Below are 19,508 nucleotides of genomic sequence, written 5' to 3' on the forward strand. Positions count from 1 at the left end.
TTAGGAGTTATGGTGATTTGATTAGCATTAACTACGTTTTCAATGACCATTATGACATATACGTATGAGAGAGGAAATGAGTAGTTTAAACATAGCATTTGAATCAACGGCTGAGATTACATGCCGGCTAATCAACTCTAGCTTTTATAATAAAGGGTAATCGTTTGGAGTTATGGTGATTTAATTAGCATTAACTACGTTTTCAATGGCCATTATGACATATTTGTATGAGAGAGGAAATGAGTAGTTTAAACATAGCCTTGGAATCAACGGCTGAGATTAGATTAGCATAGAATTTAAACCAACGGCTGAGATTAGATACATGATTAGGAGGGAAAAAAGCTAGTGATTAGGGTAAACATGCTAGCTAATCAACTCTAGCTTTTATAATAAGAGGAAATGAGTAGTTTAAACATAGCATTTGAATCAACGGCCGAGATTACATGCCGGCTAATCAACTCTAGCTTTTATAATAAAGGGTAATCGTTAGGAGTTATGGTGATTTGATTAGCATTAACTACGTTTTCAATGGCCATTATGACATATCCGTATGAGAGAGGAAATGAGTAGTTTAAACATAGCCTTGGAATCAACGGCTGAGATTATATTAGCATAGAATTTAAACCAACGGCTGAGATTAGATACATGATTAGGAGGGAAAAAAAAGCTAGTGATTAGGGCAAACATGCATGCTAGCTAATCAACTCTAGCTTTTATAATAAAGGATATGTTTTGACCTTATTTTTCTATTAATATATAAATACAAAATATAGCATATGAGATGTTGTCGGATTCGTCTCGATAAATATTTTCAAAATATCAAATTTTCATAATTTTTTCTAATAGATTATTAAAGATATTTAAGTTCAAAATTGTGCATTGACATACGTGATATAGTCAACTAGGTCACATATTATGGGACGGAGGGAGTATAATTTAGTTCATAGTTTCTTTCACAAGTTAGCCACACCAAAATACTATGTCTAGATCCACACGTCTTGTGCCTTTTGTATTTAACTTTTTCTTGTTCAATAAAGTTTTGATTTGCCTCTTAAAAAAATCCAAACGGATCGGAGCCTAGAATTAAATTCTAAAATACTCCTTAATTTTCATGTGGAATTTAAAATAAACTGAAATATTATAGTTTGTCTCGAGAGTATGATATATATATATATATATATATATATATATATATATATATATATATATATATATATATATATATATATATATATATATATATATATATATAATTTGAATGACCAAACCATAAGCCACAAACGATCAATTGCAATTCCATGGCTAAAACAACTCATATAGTAGTGACTTCAATTCCTGTATTTAGCCACCAAAGTTCTATTATTGAGTTTTGCAAGAGACTCGTTCATCTCCATCACCACATTTATATCACTTGCATCTTCCCCACCATTGATGCACCTATCCCTGCCACCCTCAATTTACTTGAGTCTCTTCCTTCATCCATAAACTGCACTTTCCTCCCTCCAATTAACAAACAAGACTTGCCACAAGATGTTGTCTTGGAAATTGAACTCGCGGTGGTTCTATCCATGCCATCTCTTCGCAACTCGTTGAGGTTACTGTGTTCAACTTCAACATGCACACCGGTGTCAGCATTGGTTGTTGATCCTTTTGCAAGTCAGGCATTAGAAATAGCAAAAGACTTAAACCTCTTATCTTTTGTATACTTCCCACTTTCTGCCATGGGAACTTCACTCTTCTTGCATTTACCGACACTTCATGAACAAGTTTCAGGTGAATACAAAGATCAAACTGACCCTATTCATATTCCGGGTTGTATCCCTATTCGTGGCCAAGATCTTCCTCCTGAATTTTTTCATGATCGATCTAGTCCTGCTTATGGGGTTTTTCTTCAACATTCCAAGAACTTGTCTCTTGCTCATGGTTTCTTGGTGAATAGTTTCTCAAAATTGGAGGCAAGTACAGCAAGAGCCTTGCAGAAAATGCACAACAATAGCACCCAATTAGTTTATTTGGTTGGACCAATCATACAAAATGGTTCAAAAAGTATTGATGATTCAAATGGATCAGTGTGTTTGAAATGGTTGGAGAAGCAAACACCAAACACTGTTTTGTATGTGTCCTTTGGAAGTGCATGCACTTTATCTCAACAACAAATCAATGAACTAGCTTTAGGGTTAGAGTTGAGTGGTCAGAAATTCTTGTGGGTTTTGAGAGAACCTAGTAATTCTATAAATGTAGGAAACCATAGTGCTACCAATGATCATGACGACCCTTTAAAGTTTTTACCACAAGGGTTCTTAGAGAGAACCAAAGAACAAGGGTTAGTTGTTCCTTTTTGGGCCCCACAGACTCAAATCCTAAGCCACACTTCAACCGGTGGATTTTTAACACATTGCGGTTGGAATTCGACACTTGAGAGTCTTGTGTTCGGAGTGCCAGTGATAACTTGGCCATTGTTTTCCGAGCAAAGAATGAATGCTATTTTGCTAGAGGGACTCGAAGTTGGTTTGAAGGTAAGATTTAATGAGAATGGCATAGCTGAAAGAGATGAAATTGCTAAGGTGATTAGAGATCTAATGATGGGTGAAGAACGGAGTGAGATTCGACAAAGAATTGAAGATCTTAAAGATGATGCTGCTGGTGCATTAGCAGAAGATGGGTCCTCTACAATGGCGCTTTCTTTATTTGGCACTCGAATGAAAAACTTATCATTATACGATGAAATTTAATTCATTGGCTTTTTGAGGCTGTGAGCTTATTCAATGTGTTAATTACTTTTTCCTTCCTAAATGTGAGAGTTGTACGAGAATGATACATTAAGTTGGTTTGTTTCATTATAATTATTATAAAATTGTACAATAACATTTTGATATGAAATTGATTATGATGTATGTGAAACTACATTTTAAAGCGATATACGTTCTACTTTTGAAGTCAGAACTTGGTGTTGGTTCTGTGTCCATGGCTGAAGGGCACGGATCCTAATCGGATAGTCCAAGTCAGACCATAATGGAAGATGACGAAGAATGTAAAACTTATCGTAAAATATAATAAAGCAAAGGAAACATAACAATCATTTTAAATTTTCTTGTGTAATCACTGGACAATGTCTACAAAAGGAAGGACAAATCATCAGTCTAAGTGAATATGTAAATCTTAAATCTCTAACTCTTCCAAAATCTCTGCTGAAGACATTTATTACAAACTAAAAAATAAGAAAATGGGTATACAAAATCGCTTAAGAATATGGGAAGCTGCCTCACCCCAATCTTCTCAAGAATCTTCTTTATCCCTTAGGCTTCGAATCCTTGCCCTCTGCGCAAGGAACTGTTCTTCCTGTGCTCTCTTCGCAGCAAGTTCTTCCTCGTCAAGTACTTTAATTGGGAACCATTCTGGTAATCTTAACCAATTTTCATTCTTCTTTAAATTCTCAATATCTTGATATATTGTTTTACTGTAATCTCTCCAACCATCTTTTAATTTCAGAATGGTGAAATCCGCTGTTGTCCCGACAACAGCAAAAATGACAGAATAACGAATTGCACCAAATTGACCGCCTAAAATTCCATAAATTAATACAACTTAATACTTGAAACTATTAATCAACAAAATTAAGATGCAGCTATTTATTATGCATGGTTATTTCAGTCTACTACCACATGTCGTGAACATTGATATGTGATACAATTATGGAGTAAGCTTGTAGCAAATAGTTCATATAAAAATGAAGTGTATGGTAACATATAAAAGCTACGGTCAAGAACAGACAGGTAAATCATCACCATGGTTTGACTAACAAGAATCACAAGTATGCCTCAAGAGAATAAAAAGAGAAAAAGAATAACTATACCATATAAACGCCCCAGAAGAGCACCAGATCCAAATCCTGCTATCGCAGAGCTCCACAGATCTTCAGGTCCTGTTTTCCTCGTTGCAGTCACAAATTCACGTGCCCCTAACAATTTAGACAACTATTCCAGTTCAATCCAAAAGACTACCTTGATTTAAAAATTTGCATCTACTCCATCACCACATACAGAAAAGACATTTGGCCGAAAAGCTATCTAACACAAAGTTAAATTATTAGTTTTAAAGTTGTATTTGTATTGATACTTGTAACAGACAAGTTGAATTTCAATCATTGGAATTGACAAATGCAGTTCATATGCAAATTTAGATACTCTAAAAAGTCTCGATTTTAACATAAAATTACGGGAACCCCATTTGTTGAAAGATGTTTTACAAATGAGAGAGCCTTGATCTAATATGTTAAAATTATTGCGTCAAGCAAACAAATAGAGATGAACAAGTCTTTTCAAATACCAAAACGTTACAATTGCAAGAAGAAAAAAAAAAAGGTGCTCACTTGCAAAATTATATAGAATCTAAAATTTGAATACCAGAGTATCAAGTAATGTTACTTTCTTTTCTGTTTTACAGAGAAAAACCACTCCGTTTATTTGCACACAATCTATTCCTACCATTTTGCCAAAAATCAAAATAATGGACTTCACAGTTAAAATATCGTTGGATTCTCCCTCTGGACCATAGTAGTCAATAGCGGCCGATAGCGGCGCTATAGCGGCCGCGCGTAGCGTAGCGGCGACAAACCGCTACGCTAATTGTCATAGCGGTGCGGTATGAGATAGCGGCGCTATAGCGGCCGCTTCAGCTGCTATAGCGGAGCAGATAGCGGCCGCTTCAGCCGCTATTTGATTTTAGTTCAAAATTTTCAAATTGACACTATTTTTAAAACATTTTGTATGGTTTTCAAATTTCTAAATTTATTTTAGGGCATTTTGGGGATTTTTAAAACCAAATTGACTCTGTTCTACGGTTTCTCTGTTCTTTTTTCTTCCTCTGTTTTATGATTTCTCTGTTTTTTTTTATTTGTTCCTCTATCTTTTGATTTTTGGCATTTTGATTTTATGAATGTCTCAAGAGATTTGAGTGTTATTATTAATTTTATATTAAATATAAGTTTTTTTTAGAAATATGTAAGTTTGTTTATATTTTATAACATTATTCATGTAATTTGTTAAAAAAATAATCAAATATCGGTGACCACTATTTGTCATACCACTATACGCTAACCCGCTATCCCCCTTTTGAGGTTGGCCTCTACGCACCACTATCCGAGATTGACTACTATGTTGAATTTTGATTAAGACTTTCGATACTATGTTGAAGACTTTAAAGCTTTCATAAGATTTGGGTGTTTTGTATATGATTTATGAATGATTCATGAGTAAAAGCTTTCATAAGATTTGGGTGTTTATTTATGAACGTGTCATGAGATTTGAATGTTATATTTAATTTTATATTATATATATGTTTGTTTATAATTTATAGTATTATTTACGTAATTTGTCAAAAAAAGTTATCAAATAGCGGTCATAGCGCTATGCGCTATCCCGCTATAGCATTTTTGGGGTCGGCCGCTACGCGCCGCAATCCGCAATTGACTACTATGCTCTGGACATGTCATGCAACGTGTTATTAGGTTAATTATTATCAGAGGCACAATGGCACATAATAAAATTAACATTCTGTAGCCAAGAATTTCTAAGATAATAGCCTTCCTTTGCATGAAAGTATTATTAGAAGCAAACTTAAAAACTGGAGCTACATGAGTTGCACACTGATTTCATTCTTCCTATGAAGAAGCACAGGTACTTCAAAAATGCCAAAGTATCGGTGTAAGTGCCGGAGCTTGGCCAAAGAATATCCAAAACAGTATTGCATCCAATTTAGAAAACTGATTTCAAACCTTACCTTCAACATTTTTGCCTAAGAAAACACAAATGATTTCTGTCATTCTTGAACCCTGAGTCCATAACTATTAAGAAGAAAACTGTGGGGTGGCAACAGCACCCTTTTGTCCTAACTATGACCCACCCCCATCGATGTCCGACAAGTATTTGATATCGATACTTGTCCGATATTTTCCAATACATACCTAGAGAGTATCCAATAAAAAATTTATTCATATTTAAAAAATTTCCACAGATACTCCTCTGATACATCTTCAAGACTTCTTACCAAATATACACACAATTTCATCTGGATATGACACATCTTCGTTACATCATACTAACTACAGACACAAAATTGTACGCTTTTTTGTGACACATTTAGACATATAGTAAAAACTAGAAAGAATATATTCTGATATATGTGGGGAAAAGATATGTGTCTATCAGTGTGTATGGAACCCTGGCCAATTGGACTTTGAATGCATCATCATTCTGAAACTAGCACTAGTAGAAGCTTCATGTTAGAACGTGGTGAAAAGGTTGCAAACTTGTAAACACGCACAAGTTATCCCTTACTTAAGTACATTTTTGTAAATTGTGATCATCATATATTTACTACTGATATGTTTCTACTAAGAAGCAATAAGCAATGTGAATGTCTCTTCACAAACTTAAGTATTTATGTTCTATATAGATAAATAAATTTGTTAACATATTTTGATTTGATAAAATATTCCGTAACCCCGTATTTTCTTGCGTCGTATCATTTCAGTATCATACTATCCAGGCTTCTTAGCATTCTTTCTTCCTTTCGTGACAACTTTTCATAAGTAGGAGGAATTAATTTATGTTTTTGAACTCAAGAATCTAGGGAATCGATGTGAAGAGTATAACAAAGTTCAGCAGATAGGAAGTTTCTTTCAGTTCTTATTTTTCTCATTCCTAGAATACTACAGAACATTTCCCCAATAGTTTTACAGGTCTACTGAAAGGAGAGTTTGGCACAACGGTTGAAGTCACTGGTTTGAGTTGTGGAATCAATCTCCTGTAATGCAATGTAAGGATTCATTCAACCCTCCCTGGACTCGACATGATGGAGCTTTGTAGCACCAGGTTACCATTTTAATTAGAAAGGTTTGTTGTTTCTAATTCATAAAAGATACTTCCTTTTATTTCCTTCAGTGCTATCTATATAATGTAACAAGAAAACTCATTTGAAAGATACAATGATCGCTTTCCATGCTCCAATGGTTCACCAAAAATATAAACAAATAACAAATCAATCCCATAGTGTTATTGGTAACTGTAATTTGCCAATCTAGGCACCCTATAGGAGAGGACAATGTAATTTAAAACCTTTCATTTCTTGATAGAAGGCTCTTAGTAATAATAAAGATAATCAAACAAAACATGGTAAAGACAAATGCACACTCTCTACTTTATGCAGAGTTGGTAAACCACTGCACAGATAATGACATGTATCCGTGACAAAATTGTTCTGTCTTTATCTCATAATACAAATTGTAAGATCTAAGAAACACTAGCATATCATTCCAGTCACAGGAATCAAAATGCACCACATTAACAATGTTATGAAATACAGTTACGATAAGATATAGCAGTTACCGCAATAGCAACCGGTGACGATGGCAAAATTAGCAGCATAGCTGGCAGCAACGTTAGCAAGACCAAGACTTTTTCGATGCTTTGATATCAACCCAGTTCCAGCACCGGCAACCCCTGGTCCAAAGAATCACAAAGATTTAAAAATAAAAAATTTAAAAAACCAGTACATCAAACAACCCTCTCTTTGTTCCCATAAAAACTCAACTTGAAGATAAAAACACATACAAACTGCTGTTGTAAATATATAAGGACCATATCAAATGAGAATCTATGAGGTGACAGTTCCAATCTCATCATCTATGTACCTGTGTTGTCAATCGTGGATTGCAGAAAATAACAGTTTATTCAATTTTCGCTACGATATAGTGCTATAGTGACACTATAACAGTGTTGTCGATGGTGGCTGGAGGACCACGACAGAGCCAAAAATCCGACATACTGGCCGGCATATGGCACCATGGTGGCCAATACCTGACTACACTGCGCTATAACCACTGTTTTCGCTATGCTATAGTACTATAGCGTATCGCTGAACAATAACAATTTGTTCAAATTCTCCTATGCCATAACCGTATTTGACAACATTGCTATGTACAATTAAATTATCAAAATAAACTCCAGTCTAAAACTCTCATGCTTTCACTTCACACATCTGAAGATATCTCAGCACTACCTCAATTACAGTGACATAAACTACCTACATCTAAATATGATCTTTAGTTAAAGCCGAATTGAACCAGAGTACCCGAGTTTGATCCTGGCTGAAACAATCCTTAGTCATACTTTACTTAACTCTAAGCAGAACCTGGATTATTAGTGTCATTTCCTTAATAGCTCAAACACTTTTGATTGAAGGCGTGTCTAATGTCCTACATGTGTCAGTGCCCGACACTAACTCATGTAATTACATTCAATTTTGTGTTTTTCTTAAATCAATACAGATGTTAATGTGTCAGTGTACCCCATCAGTGTTCATATGTCATTTCCCTTAGAGGGCTAAGACCAAAAAAAAAAAAAAACTACCTTCATCTAAAAAATTCAGGAAATAATCATCTGGGTCATTAGATTCCAATACAAGACTTAAACTTTAAGTTTTTTCATTAAAGTTGAAACAAGTTTATATGAAATATTAAGAATAAACAGCATAACAAGAGTGAGATGGAGAGACCTGCAAGAAGGGTAGGAATAAAGATTCGATTTTTCCAATCATGACGAGAGGAAGAAGGTGAAGAATGATGAAAAGTGTTGTTAACTACTTCATCTGGGTTTTCTTGATTCTCAGAAGAACCCATTTTCTTCTTCTTCAATCAAAATCTTCTACAATTCAGTTCAGTGATGAATGATGAAATGGGTTGTGTTGTTTTCTTCGATTTGTTCAGTGAAGAGGAATGAATGGGAGGGACACTTCCATTGGTAGCTCTGTCGTTGTGAATAAACCTCTTAGGCCAATTGCAATTTTTTTTTTTTTTTTTTTTTGAGGAAAGGCCAATTGCAATTTTATGTTTGTTGAGTTAAATTTAATTATTAAAAATTAATTTTGAATGAACTGATATTAAAAAAATTCAAAAATGAAAGTTATTTAAAGAATAAATGAAAATATATCCCTAAAAAAAATGAAAATATATGTGTTTATTATATATTTTATGAGTTTTATGTCTAGGATTAGTTAAATTGACAATGAACTTAAAAGAAAGAAAGAAAAAAAATATCTCAAACAATATTTTATATTTTTTTTTAAGTTTTCGACAAAGTGACAATCATCACCTGAAACTTGTCAACACAATTGAAAATTTGAAAGTTCGAACATGATAAAGGTGTCTAACCTAGCAATATTGGCGATTGTTAGTTGAGCTAGACTTTAATAAACAATTCTTTCAATATTATAAAACGGATAAAAAAAATGTTAATATTCTTTAAGGAAAAAAAGTAATATATGTTTTTAAAAAAAGTATTTGTATTTTTTGCTTCAAATGAGGATGTCGTTTATGGAAAGAATTAGAAATTGTTTGCTATCTTGAAAGATTGGAAGACCGACTTTATTCACTTGAAAGTTGTCTTGTCTACTCTGCTAATTACGTTCTTTCTTCAAAGTTCCTTCAGGTACTATTTTTCAAAGAATGGATATTTATTTAAATCTTTTTTACATGTGCGGAGGAGGTTGCTCGGAAGATTCACTAGTTTAAGTGGGAAATTATTTGTTTGCCAAAGGAAGAAGGGTTTGGGCAGAACCTTTCGTTTAAATAATTATCATATTTTATTGGGAAAATGGTGTTGCAGAATTTCGATAAAACGGAGTGGTAATTAGTTGTGTGCGTGGTTGAGAGATTCGGTGTGGTGGAGAGATGTGTGTTGTTATAAAGAATGGAAAAAGTGAGAGTTTTGGTAATTAATTTTCGGGTATTGTTAACCAAAGTGTCCCCGGGCACCGGTTAAGGAATCCAAAAGAAGAAAAATTGTCTTGGAAATATAAACTGTTACTTTTAACTAACTAATTATTACACTACTTTTTAATAAAATCTTACCTCTTTTACCGTTTAACCAATGCCCCAGGGGCACCGGTTAACATTCTCCTTAATTTTCATATCATTTTCAAATGCGGTTGGGAAATGGTTGGAATACATCTTTTCGATGTGATCCTTTGGTTGGATGGGGGGATAAAGGATAGACTTGGTAGTCTTGTTAGTGTGACCACTAATCAAATCGAAACGGTGGGAAAAAAATATTGAAGTTAAAAATGAGTGTAGAAGGAAGGGGATGGAGGTGGAGAAGAAACGTATATCAATGGGAAGAGAAGTTAATGGTTAAATGTAGGTAATTGTTGGCTAAGTTTTTCTATGTAGGCAGGGGCGGATCTGGGATGATATTATTGATGTGGTTAATTATGTTAGCGAAGTTAATTACGCTAAAAATAAAAAAAATTGTTCATATTTTAGAGAAATTTAACCTTTTTTAATAAATAACATTATAAAAAAGATAAAATATTTTAAATAAATGGTCAATTCGAAGTAAAAAATCTCACCCAAAATATCCCAACCAGGTTCCAAGGATTTATTCTTCCCAACAAAATATCCCAACCATTTTTTATGCAATTCAAAGCTTGTTTCGGAAAAAAAATATTGGTCATACTAGAGAAATCCTCCATATAATCACATTCCGGATTATAAAATCCGAATTGTTTTAATGCATTCCGGATTATGTAATCCGGAAACATCGTTTTTCACCCTATTTGTTGACTTTCAACGGGGTGATTTACATATTTCGGATTATATAATCCGGAATGTGTAAAAACATCCGGATTATGTAATCCAAATCCATCCATTGAAAATTGAAATCAACAAATTCCTTCATATGGATTAACCAAGAAAATAGGAATGAGACTTCCACTTCCATTAATACCAATAATCAATCTTCTAGTGGAGCAAAAGCTAGGTCGGAAGCTAGTGCAAGCACCTCAAGTTATGGTCCGGCTAACAAACAACAAAAACCTAAGAGTGTTGAATCTACTCAAGCACCAACTAGTAAACCGTCGAGATTCTTTAGTACCACCGGTAAGTTTCTCCGGTACAACAACACTAAAGAGTAGCAACGGTTTGGAAGATCTTACAAAGCCTTTGTTAGAGAATGGCAAACAGGGGTATTTGATTTGAGGAAGAAGATGGGGAAGAAATTGGAAGAGAAAAGGCGTCATATTGAAGAAAAGAGCATACCCTTGTCATATCGATTTTGTCCGGATTTTAAAATCCGGAAAACACTAATAGGGGTATTTTTGGAATTTTTGCAGAGCGCGTGAGAAGACAGTAGGGTTGGAAAAGTAACACCGTTCAATTTATTGGGTTAGATCCATGTGATAAAATAGGTGAAGGGAGGTATTTGTGATATATAGTTGTCGAGTATTTAGTCTATTTAAAAATTCATAAACAATATAGTTTCTTGTCAGTAGAATAACTTAGACCTTATTATTAACTTGGTTAAATTTTGAAATAAATAAATAATATAAATGCACATATTTTTAGAATTTGAACATTTATACAATAAAACTTAGGTAATGGAACAAATAGAGAAGGTACAAAATGGAGGAGTTAATCCTCTTTGTATCTTCACAAATATAATTTATTTATTTCAAAACTATAGCAATGGTCATTCTCATTTTATATAGAAAATTGAGAGGATTTCAACCCGTTTGTAATAGTCTAATGTTTCCAATTGATTTACAATGTAAAACTTTTATACACAAACAACATATAAATGAATAAAACCCTTAAAACAATTATTCGGTATGACTTGTGTGTTGCTGGAGGTGGGAGTAGGTTGGATCCGGCTAGATTTTGTAAGCCATGAGACTTTTAAAATATCAAATTCAAGTCTAGCTTGTTACCTATCATATATTGGGGGGAACATAAGAGGAAAATACTTGGGTGACATAATGTCACCGTGACATTAAATCTGGGCCACACAAAGGTGTTGTGTTGTGTGGCCCAGATGTGTTGTATGTGTTGTGTGGCCCAGATGTTGTGTGGCAATGTGTGTTGTGTGACCTGAGATTTAATGTCGCGGTGACATTATGCACCCAAGTGCTTCCCAACATAAGACTGGCCCAACAACTGCAAATCATCCATAAATGGATAATACAACAAAGATTAACAAAAGTGGTACGAAGAAAACCACAATAAGTTTGAAACAAAACGATACAGAATCACGAGGAACCATCCACGACAGACAACCGGAGAACCAATGGATACCAAACACAGCCATCACTTTAGGCTTCGAGCGGCAAATACATACCCGACATAAGATAACCCATGGTTCAAGTAAGCTACCTCTGCCATCGATGGAGGATAAGCTAAAAAAATAGACCTTAACAGGTTTCAAAGCCAACCGAGAGACAGTCACCACCGAAGTCGAGGAGGGAATCTGTGACGGGTCTTTCGTTAAAAACCCCAACACTGTGTAGAGGCTAGGGCTCGTCGCACCACCGTGGTAGCAACTACATCGCAACTAGAGTTTTAAATGTGAGGGGAGGAGAAAGATAGCCGAAAAGGTGGAGAGAGTAAGGCAAGGGGTTGAGGGAGAAGAGAGCAAGGAGAGCTTCTCTCTCTGGTGCTTCCAACTTGAAGGTTATTTCATATTGGCTTCTTTATATAAGTAATTTGACATATCTTTAACTAAACTAATAGTCTAATAAACAAGTTAGACTAAGTTTTACTAGATCGTCCACCCGTGCCGCCGCACGGGTCATATATAGTTAAAAACATTATTTGCAATTCATTATAATACAATTATTCCTTCTAGTTCCTAATGATAAATATCTTAATTTTTTTAATGAAGTTATTATTTTACACCCCCGACTCAGGATTACGGATAATTCATCGTAGTTGACAACAACTTAATCGTTGCCCAATTGACGTCGACTCACACACTTTGCAAGTTGACTCATAAGCCTAAGATTTCTTTGAACATCCAAAGATTGTGGTTACCTACATGTTATGTACATCCAACGTTCAAATATTGAGCCTATCAAATTATTGATACGAAATTGGAAACAGTCACCACATAAACTCAAAAGAAAGATGATATTAGAATTTTATAAGTCTCTTTTGAATTTTATAAGTCTCTAACTCAACTATATAAATTGGTTTATAAGATGTATATATAATTATATTTGAACTTTGTTTTAGCATTTTAACTTAATTAATTATTTAGTTCATTAAATAATATACATGCTAGTTATTTATACAAATGTTAGAAATCACTAAATAAAATTGTTCAATGATCTTTCGGAAAAAAAGTTGTTCAATAAGATACTAAAGCCATGCATGAAATTCTTTTACGTAATGGATTAAGCTTTTGAATTGGACTCTCTTCATATATACGTAAGTCCTAACAAAAAAACTGGTTATCTATACAAACCGTTATGATGGTACTCCAACGTGATATATATAGACACACCGCAGCTCACAATCACGAATTCTGCAGTTTGATGCTCCACAACGGACTCAATAAATCAATGGCATATAACTTTACATTTTTTTTCTCTCCCTAAGTATGAAAAGTGATGAGCATTCTTTGTATGGAACATGAATGAATAAATGAATTAGTACACACATAAATGATCCTAAATTATATCAGCTCAATAGCAAGAGTTTAACGTTATATTCTTAAATGTTCAAATCTCTTCAATGGTTTTTATTAAAATGATCAAGTGTCAATTTCATTAAAAATAATTTCACCATTCTTTATTTATTTTAAAAAATAATACACGGCGTCTATAAAATCACAAACTAATAAGCATGAACCATGAAAGTCTTAAAATTGTTGATCCAAAAAAACCAATGAAAGCATATCTCTAATATTTGTGAGCAATCTTTAGTATGTGAGAGGTGAGCTTTTTGGTTTGGAGAACATGACCATGTGATCTGAATCCTTTATCACATTCACCTATCATATGGACCAGTTCTCTCAATTATCCATAATTGCATATCCTCTCTAATGAAAATGACTTTTGATACCCTTTTATCCCTCTTCTTGGTAACTCTTGTTTCGTTCAACAATAGTTTTTCGTCATTAAAGATAGGATGTGGCCTCACCAAAGATGATCCAAGTGTCAAATCCCGTGCATGTTACGTAAAAGTAAATTTAATGAGGCATTCAAACAAACATGTAAAATAAGAAGTAATTAAAGATGGAGAAATGACACAAAATGTGATGAATTAAATATAAATGCATTGAATGGAATAATGAAACAACTCACTTTAGATATGATTTAAACATAGAGTGAAATGTTTTAATCCGGTAATTCTCAATTTTTTGAGAAATGAAAATGATCCTTAGCTGAGTCATGAGTGGACTGCATAAGGATGTATTGAATATGCTTGCATCTATAGTACGAACCAATGCTCATAGCAGTAAGCAAATGATAAATTAAACTATTAATAAAGTACTGGATCTTCTGATCTACATAATATGATTTAATAATTCCAACTCTAAACAGTCTTGAATTCAGTTTCTATAACAACATAACGAATATATAGCAATGAGGCAAACTAAACCAGACCAATCCACATAAGTCCGAAAAGTACTCTTAAGTACATTGCAATATATTAGTATAACATCTTCCTATGCAAATAATATGCTTATCATGACCATAAAGCTAATGTGTGTTATACTACACTAATATGCATAGGAAGATGTTTCTTTGATATATCAAATCAGAGAGAAAATATGAGAATAACCAAAACAAACAAAAATTACCGTGGAAATACAGATTAAATAGTTCCATGAAAAAAAAAACATTTAAAAATATAAACAAAGAAATTGCTTGTGAAAAACAGGGTGTATGTATATATAAAAACTTATCACATGAGAGATTAAAAAGCATACAATGAGGGAGTTCCGATCTAAGGAGAAGAAAATTGGAAAGTAAAGTACCTTCAACTTAAAGGATGAAAATCAAGATATGCCAGTTTTGATCATTGGATCTCATACACCCATTAAGATGCATACAGGATGCACCATTGTTAGCATTTCTATTGCAAAACTTACACTGCCACTGAATTATCACTGAAAAACAGAATAGCTTCGTTTGTGAAATCACCAATATGAAATCCCTAGATTGATAAAATAACTAAACCCAAGGGGTTATTACCTTTATTTTGGCGCTCTGCTGTTTCTGCTCTCATGTTGTGTAGAATGACAGTGCTGGAACAATAGAGAAGAGGAGTTGAAATCAAAATCATGTTCAACATTTCCAAGTCTTTGTATTATTAATATTTGAAAGATACCGGAAGTAATCAGAAACCAATTAGAATTTCTTCTGAACAATACAAATGCATGGGGAAAAGGTGTAAATTAAAATGATTGATAAAAAAACAATTAGAATGTTCTTCTTACCAATAAAAAAGATTCATGTTAAAAAGAACATTGTGGTTGTCCTCATTAGAGTCAAATCACTTTCTATTTTAATTACAACCACATGGGTCTCTTCTTACCAACGAAAGTTCCTCTTGCATAACACGTTGCTCTCATGGGACCCTTGCAGCACCTTAAGATGTTGTGATTTGGCAGCATTAAAATATGAAAACACACTGAAAACAAAGAGTGCAATGAGTTAAAACTGGTCCTGAGAGATAAATTAAAAAAACTTGCACTGTATTAGAACAATTTGTTGGAACAAAATGTGTTTAACAATAAACCTTAAAGAGTTTTGATGATAACAAGGTATTAAAAATTGTAAATTGGATTAGCTAATATTTGTTCAAGTGTACGGGACCATAATTATAAAGTTACATCATCATTGGTTACGAATGAGCAAATAAAGAGCTATGGAAACAACAAAAATTTGAAGCTTGGACGCTCCCGAAGGCAACTTGCTCCCGAAGAAAAAGCGCTCCCGAAGTCAAGATGCTCCCGAAGAATAGTGCTCCCGAAGACAAGAGGTCCGAAGTCACATCATCGAAGCCGCATCATCGAAGTCGAAGTCATCTCATCGAAGCCGCATCATCGAAGCCGCATCATCGAAGCCGCATCATCGAAGCCGCCTCATCGAAGCCATTTCACCGAAGCCGAATATCAACTGGATTTGCAAAGAATCAAGAATTGAAGAATCATCAATGCAAAAGCTGTCTATTGGATTCGAAAACACAAACAAAGGATTAGTGGAGCTTGCAACGGTCATTTCAAAGGTGTTTGAAGGTGTGTGTTTGCAATTTGGACGAAAGCGTTGACATTGTACTTTGTACGAATTGTACAACCACGTTCTCCACTACTCGTTTTGTGTCCGCACTTCAAGACAAGAAAACGGCTCCGAATACGGTCTCGCTGCATAGATGTTCCTTTGGATAAGGAATGGATTTCAAATTTGTTCTTCATAGGACAACAACCAAACCAGGCAAAAGATCATTGGTGAAAGATCAAGCTTCAACAACGACTCTTTGGTGTCCGGCAATTTCACAACGTCTCTTTCACACCTCTATATAAAGGAGTGAAGACCTAGAGAATTGGTAATGCAAGAACGCCGAACGAAAGACTCACAAAGATTTTCACAAGTACCAAACCTCTGCTGAAATTGTTACGCATTCACTTAGAATTTACGTGTCTCAAAGTCATATCTTAGAAATTCTTAAGTCCATTGAGTACGTATCGATTTGTTTTGTGAGCACCTCTGATTGTATATCAAGTGTTCAACCTTAAACAATTTTCTCGTGTAATTTTGTTTAGTTAGGAAGTCTCTTGCGGTTGTGCTTGAGCAGGAAGTCTCTTGATTGTGTTCTTGAGCAAAGGAAGTCTCTTGCTTGTGTGCTTGAGCATTGGAAGTCTCTTGCTTGTGTGCTTGAGCATTTGTAATCGATATTACTCATAGTGAAATCTCCTTGGAAGTGCAAGGGGGACCGGACTACTTCCGGATTGTGGAAGGAACCAAGATAATTGCTTTGTGTCGTTCTTCTTCTCTCTCTGTTTTATTCCGCCGCATTTAGATTCGATCATCACTTCGAAGCCGTCTCACTTAGCTTCGATCGGTGTATTCGGTTGTTTAGAGAAACGAAGAATTTTTCAAAACACAATTCAACCCCCTTCTTGTGTTTTTCTCACCTTCAATTGGTATCTAGAGCCTTGGTCTCGTTGTGTAACACTTAACCGTGCAACGATCAAAGATCCGAGAAAAACATGACTACTCCTCCTCCTAATGGTTCTCGGTTCTAGTGATACTAGCTATAAACATGCCTCACATGATTATAGTGATAGTAAGAAAACCAGGTGTTGGAAAAGTTCCAAAGTTCAATGGAGATCCGAAGAGTTCTCTTGGTGGAAGACCAACTTTTACGGTTACATCATGAGCCTAGATGAAGAATTATGGGATATTACGGAAGATGGTGTTGGTGATTTGGTCCTTGATGAAGAAGGAGCTGCTGTGGATAGAAAGAAACATACTCCAGAACCGAGGAAACTTTACAAGAAGCATCATATTATCGAGGAGCTCTTGTCACCGCCATACCCAAAGCAGAGTACATGAAGATGAGTGACAAATCCACTGCTAAAGCTATGTTTGCTTCTCTGTTCAAATTATGAAGGGAGCAAGAAGGTCAAAGAAGCAAAGGCTCTCCTGCTTGTACATCGGTATGAGTTATTCAAAATGAAGGATGATGAAACTATTGAGGAGATGTACTCAAGGTTTCAAACCTTAGTTTACGGTCTACGATTCTAAAGAAGAGCTATGTTGCTTCGATCATGTAAGCAAGATACTCGAAGCTTACTGCCAGATGGAGACCAAAAGTGACCGCCATTGAGGAAGCTAAAGATTTAAACACTTTAAGTGTCGAAGATCTTGTTAGTTCTCTCAAAGTTCATGAGTTAAGTCTTAATGAACATGAGTCTACTAAGAAGAGTAAATCAATAGCTCTTCCATCCAAAGGCAAGTCATCAAAAGCTCTCAAAGTGGTTGAATGCGAAGAGGAAGAACGGTCAAGTTCGGACTACGAACCAGGATGCCGCCGAAATGGCCATGCTCTCAAACAGACTTCAATATCCGGCCAAGAAGAACGAAAGTTTCTCTCCGAAGGGGTAACTCCGAAGCTCAAGGAAAGAAGATCGAAGGGATGCTTCAATCGTAAGAAGCCATGTCACTTCATTGCGAATGCCCCGATCTTCAAAGAGAAAAGTCAAAGGACAAGTCAAAGAGGTCTACATTCAAACCAAGCAAATTCAAGAAGCAGATTAAGCGAGTTTAATGGCAACTGGGATGATTTGGGTAGTGAATCCGGATCCGATAAAGAGGAAGCCGATGAAGATGCAAAGGTAGGCTGTTGGGTTGGTAGCAACGGCAACTTCGAAGCCGGATCGATTCGGACTCGAAGATGAAAATGAGGTATATTCCAAAATTCCCGAGAGATGAACTTGTTGAGTCACTTAAAGAACTTCTTACACATTTTGAAGTAAGAACCAATGAGTTGAAGGATTTAAAAGAAAAATATGCCGATTTGGTACAACGGCAAAAATCAACTCTATTGGATCCGAAAGCTTCGAACAGGGACTTAGGGGCTTTGACTTCATGTGTAAAACATATGAAGACCACCAGTTCTTATGTCGAAGCTACAAGAAAAGTGTAATGAAAAACCTTTAAGTAATCATGAAATTGCTCTTGAAGACTTCATTATATACGGCATTGACGAAGCGAGTGGCTTCTATGATTTATAGCATTTACAAGAACAATGGCGAGAGGAATTGGTTTTCCGAAGTGAAACCGGAGAAAACCAATCTAAAGTCTTGTTGTGAATGCATCAAGGAAGGTCCGAAAACATTCTTTGTACCGAAGGGGCTGAGTTGGAAACTGTTGTTCAATCGAACACGAAGCTTCTAGTTCTAAGGCTAAGATTACTTCAAAGCCAAAGAACTCTAAGTCAAAGGCTATGATCAAATCGATTCCAAAACTTCAAAGGTTAGGATCCCGAAAAGATCGAACCTATTCCTCGAGTACGGTGAAACCAAAATCCGGGGTTACGAAGTCTAAGTTTCGAAGAAGACGATTCTTGCTTCTAAAGTACCAAAACCTAAGGTGATGGTTAATCGAAGCAACCCAACTCACGGCACAAGGTACAAGAAGTGAAGAGTAAAGCCTTAAGTACTAACCTTCCAGGGACCCATAGAACAATGGGTACCTAAATCTAAAAATGTCAATGATGCGGGTATGTCTAAGAGCAAAGGCCAAAGCAAAGATCATGGTACCTAGACAGCGGTTGCTCAAGACACATGACGGGAGACAAGTCCATGTTCCTCGGCCTAACAATGAAAGAGGGAGGAAATGTGAAATTTGGAGGCAACCAAATAGGGCGAGGATCATAGGTACGGGAACTATTGGTAATTCCTCTACCTCAATTAATAATGTATGGTTGGTAGATGGTCTTGAACATAACCTTTTGAGCATTAGTCAATTTTGTGATAATGGTTATGATGTGCTTTTTGAAAAACCCAACTCGTACGGTAATCAACAAGGAAGACAAATCCATTGTGTTCAAGGGAAAGAGAGTTGACAATGTCTATAAAATCAATTTTTCCGAACCGGCCGATCGAAGGTGATTTGCCTACTATCGATGAATGATAAGAAATGGATGTGGCACGAAGGTTGGGACATGC

General features: G+C 35.2%; 1 protein-coding gene, 1 long non-coding RNA gene and 1 pseudogene across 4 annotated transcripts in view; 1 reads left to right on the plus strand and 2 right to left on the minus strand.

Annotated features, from left to right (window-relative positions):
- Positions 1-1,263: 1,263 nt before the first annotated feature.
- LOC146896739 (hydroquinone glucosyltransferase pseudogene) lies at positions 1,264-2,875 on the plus strand (annotated as a pseudogene). Its single transcript, XR_015024143.1, has one exon. The product of XR_015024143.1 is annotated as a hydroquinone glucosyltransferase pseudogene (transcript).
- A 179-nt stretch (positions 2,876-3,054) lies between these two features.
- On the minus strand, positions 3,055-8,797 carry LOC146896740 (uncharacterized). Its single transcript, XM_085739178.1, has 4 exons — positions 8,554-8,797; positions 7,386-7,499; positions 3,854-3,958; positions 3,055-3,560 (listed from the first exon to the last, which is right to left on the minus strand). The coding sequence occupies exons 1-4, from the start codon at positions 8,675-8,677 to the stop codon at positions 3,277-3,279; spliced, it is 627 nt and encodes a 208-aa protein (XP_085595304.1). The 5' UTR covers positions 8,678-8,797; the 3' UTR covers positions 3,055-3,276.
- A 5,560-nt stretch (positions 8,798-14,357) lies between these two features.
- The window catches only part of LOC146896741 (uncharacterized), a 32,058-nt gene continuing 26,907 nt past the window's right edge, over positions 14,358-19,508 (minus strand). The window contains exons 2-4 of one of the 2 annotated variants that reach the window (XR_015021889.1): positions 15,371-15,466; positions 15,028-15,080; positions 14,358-14,942 (exon numbers count right to left, since the gene is read on the minus strand). This is a non-coding gene — a long non-coding RNA (uncharacterized LOC146896741). Of the gene's footprint in view, positions 14,943-15,027; positions 15,081-15,272; positions 15,467-19,508 lie in introns of both variants that reach the window. The other variant, XR_015021888.1, reaches the window with a different exon arrangement.

Source organism: Medicago sativa, chromosome 8 (assembly GCF_051527215.1).
Source record: "Medicago sativa cultivar Bolivia chromosome 8, Bolivia_mono, whole genome shotgun sequence".
Classification (NCBI taxonomy): Eukaryota; Viridiplantae; Streptophyta; class Magnoliopsida; order Fabales; family Fabaceae; genus Medicago; species Medicago sativa.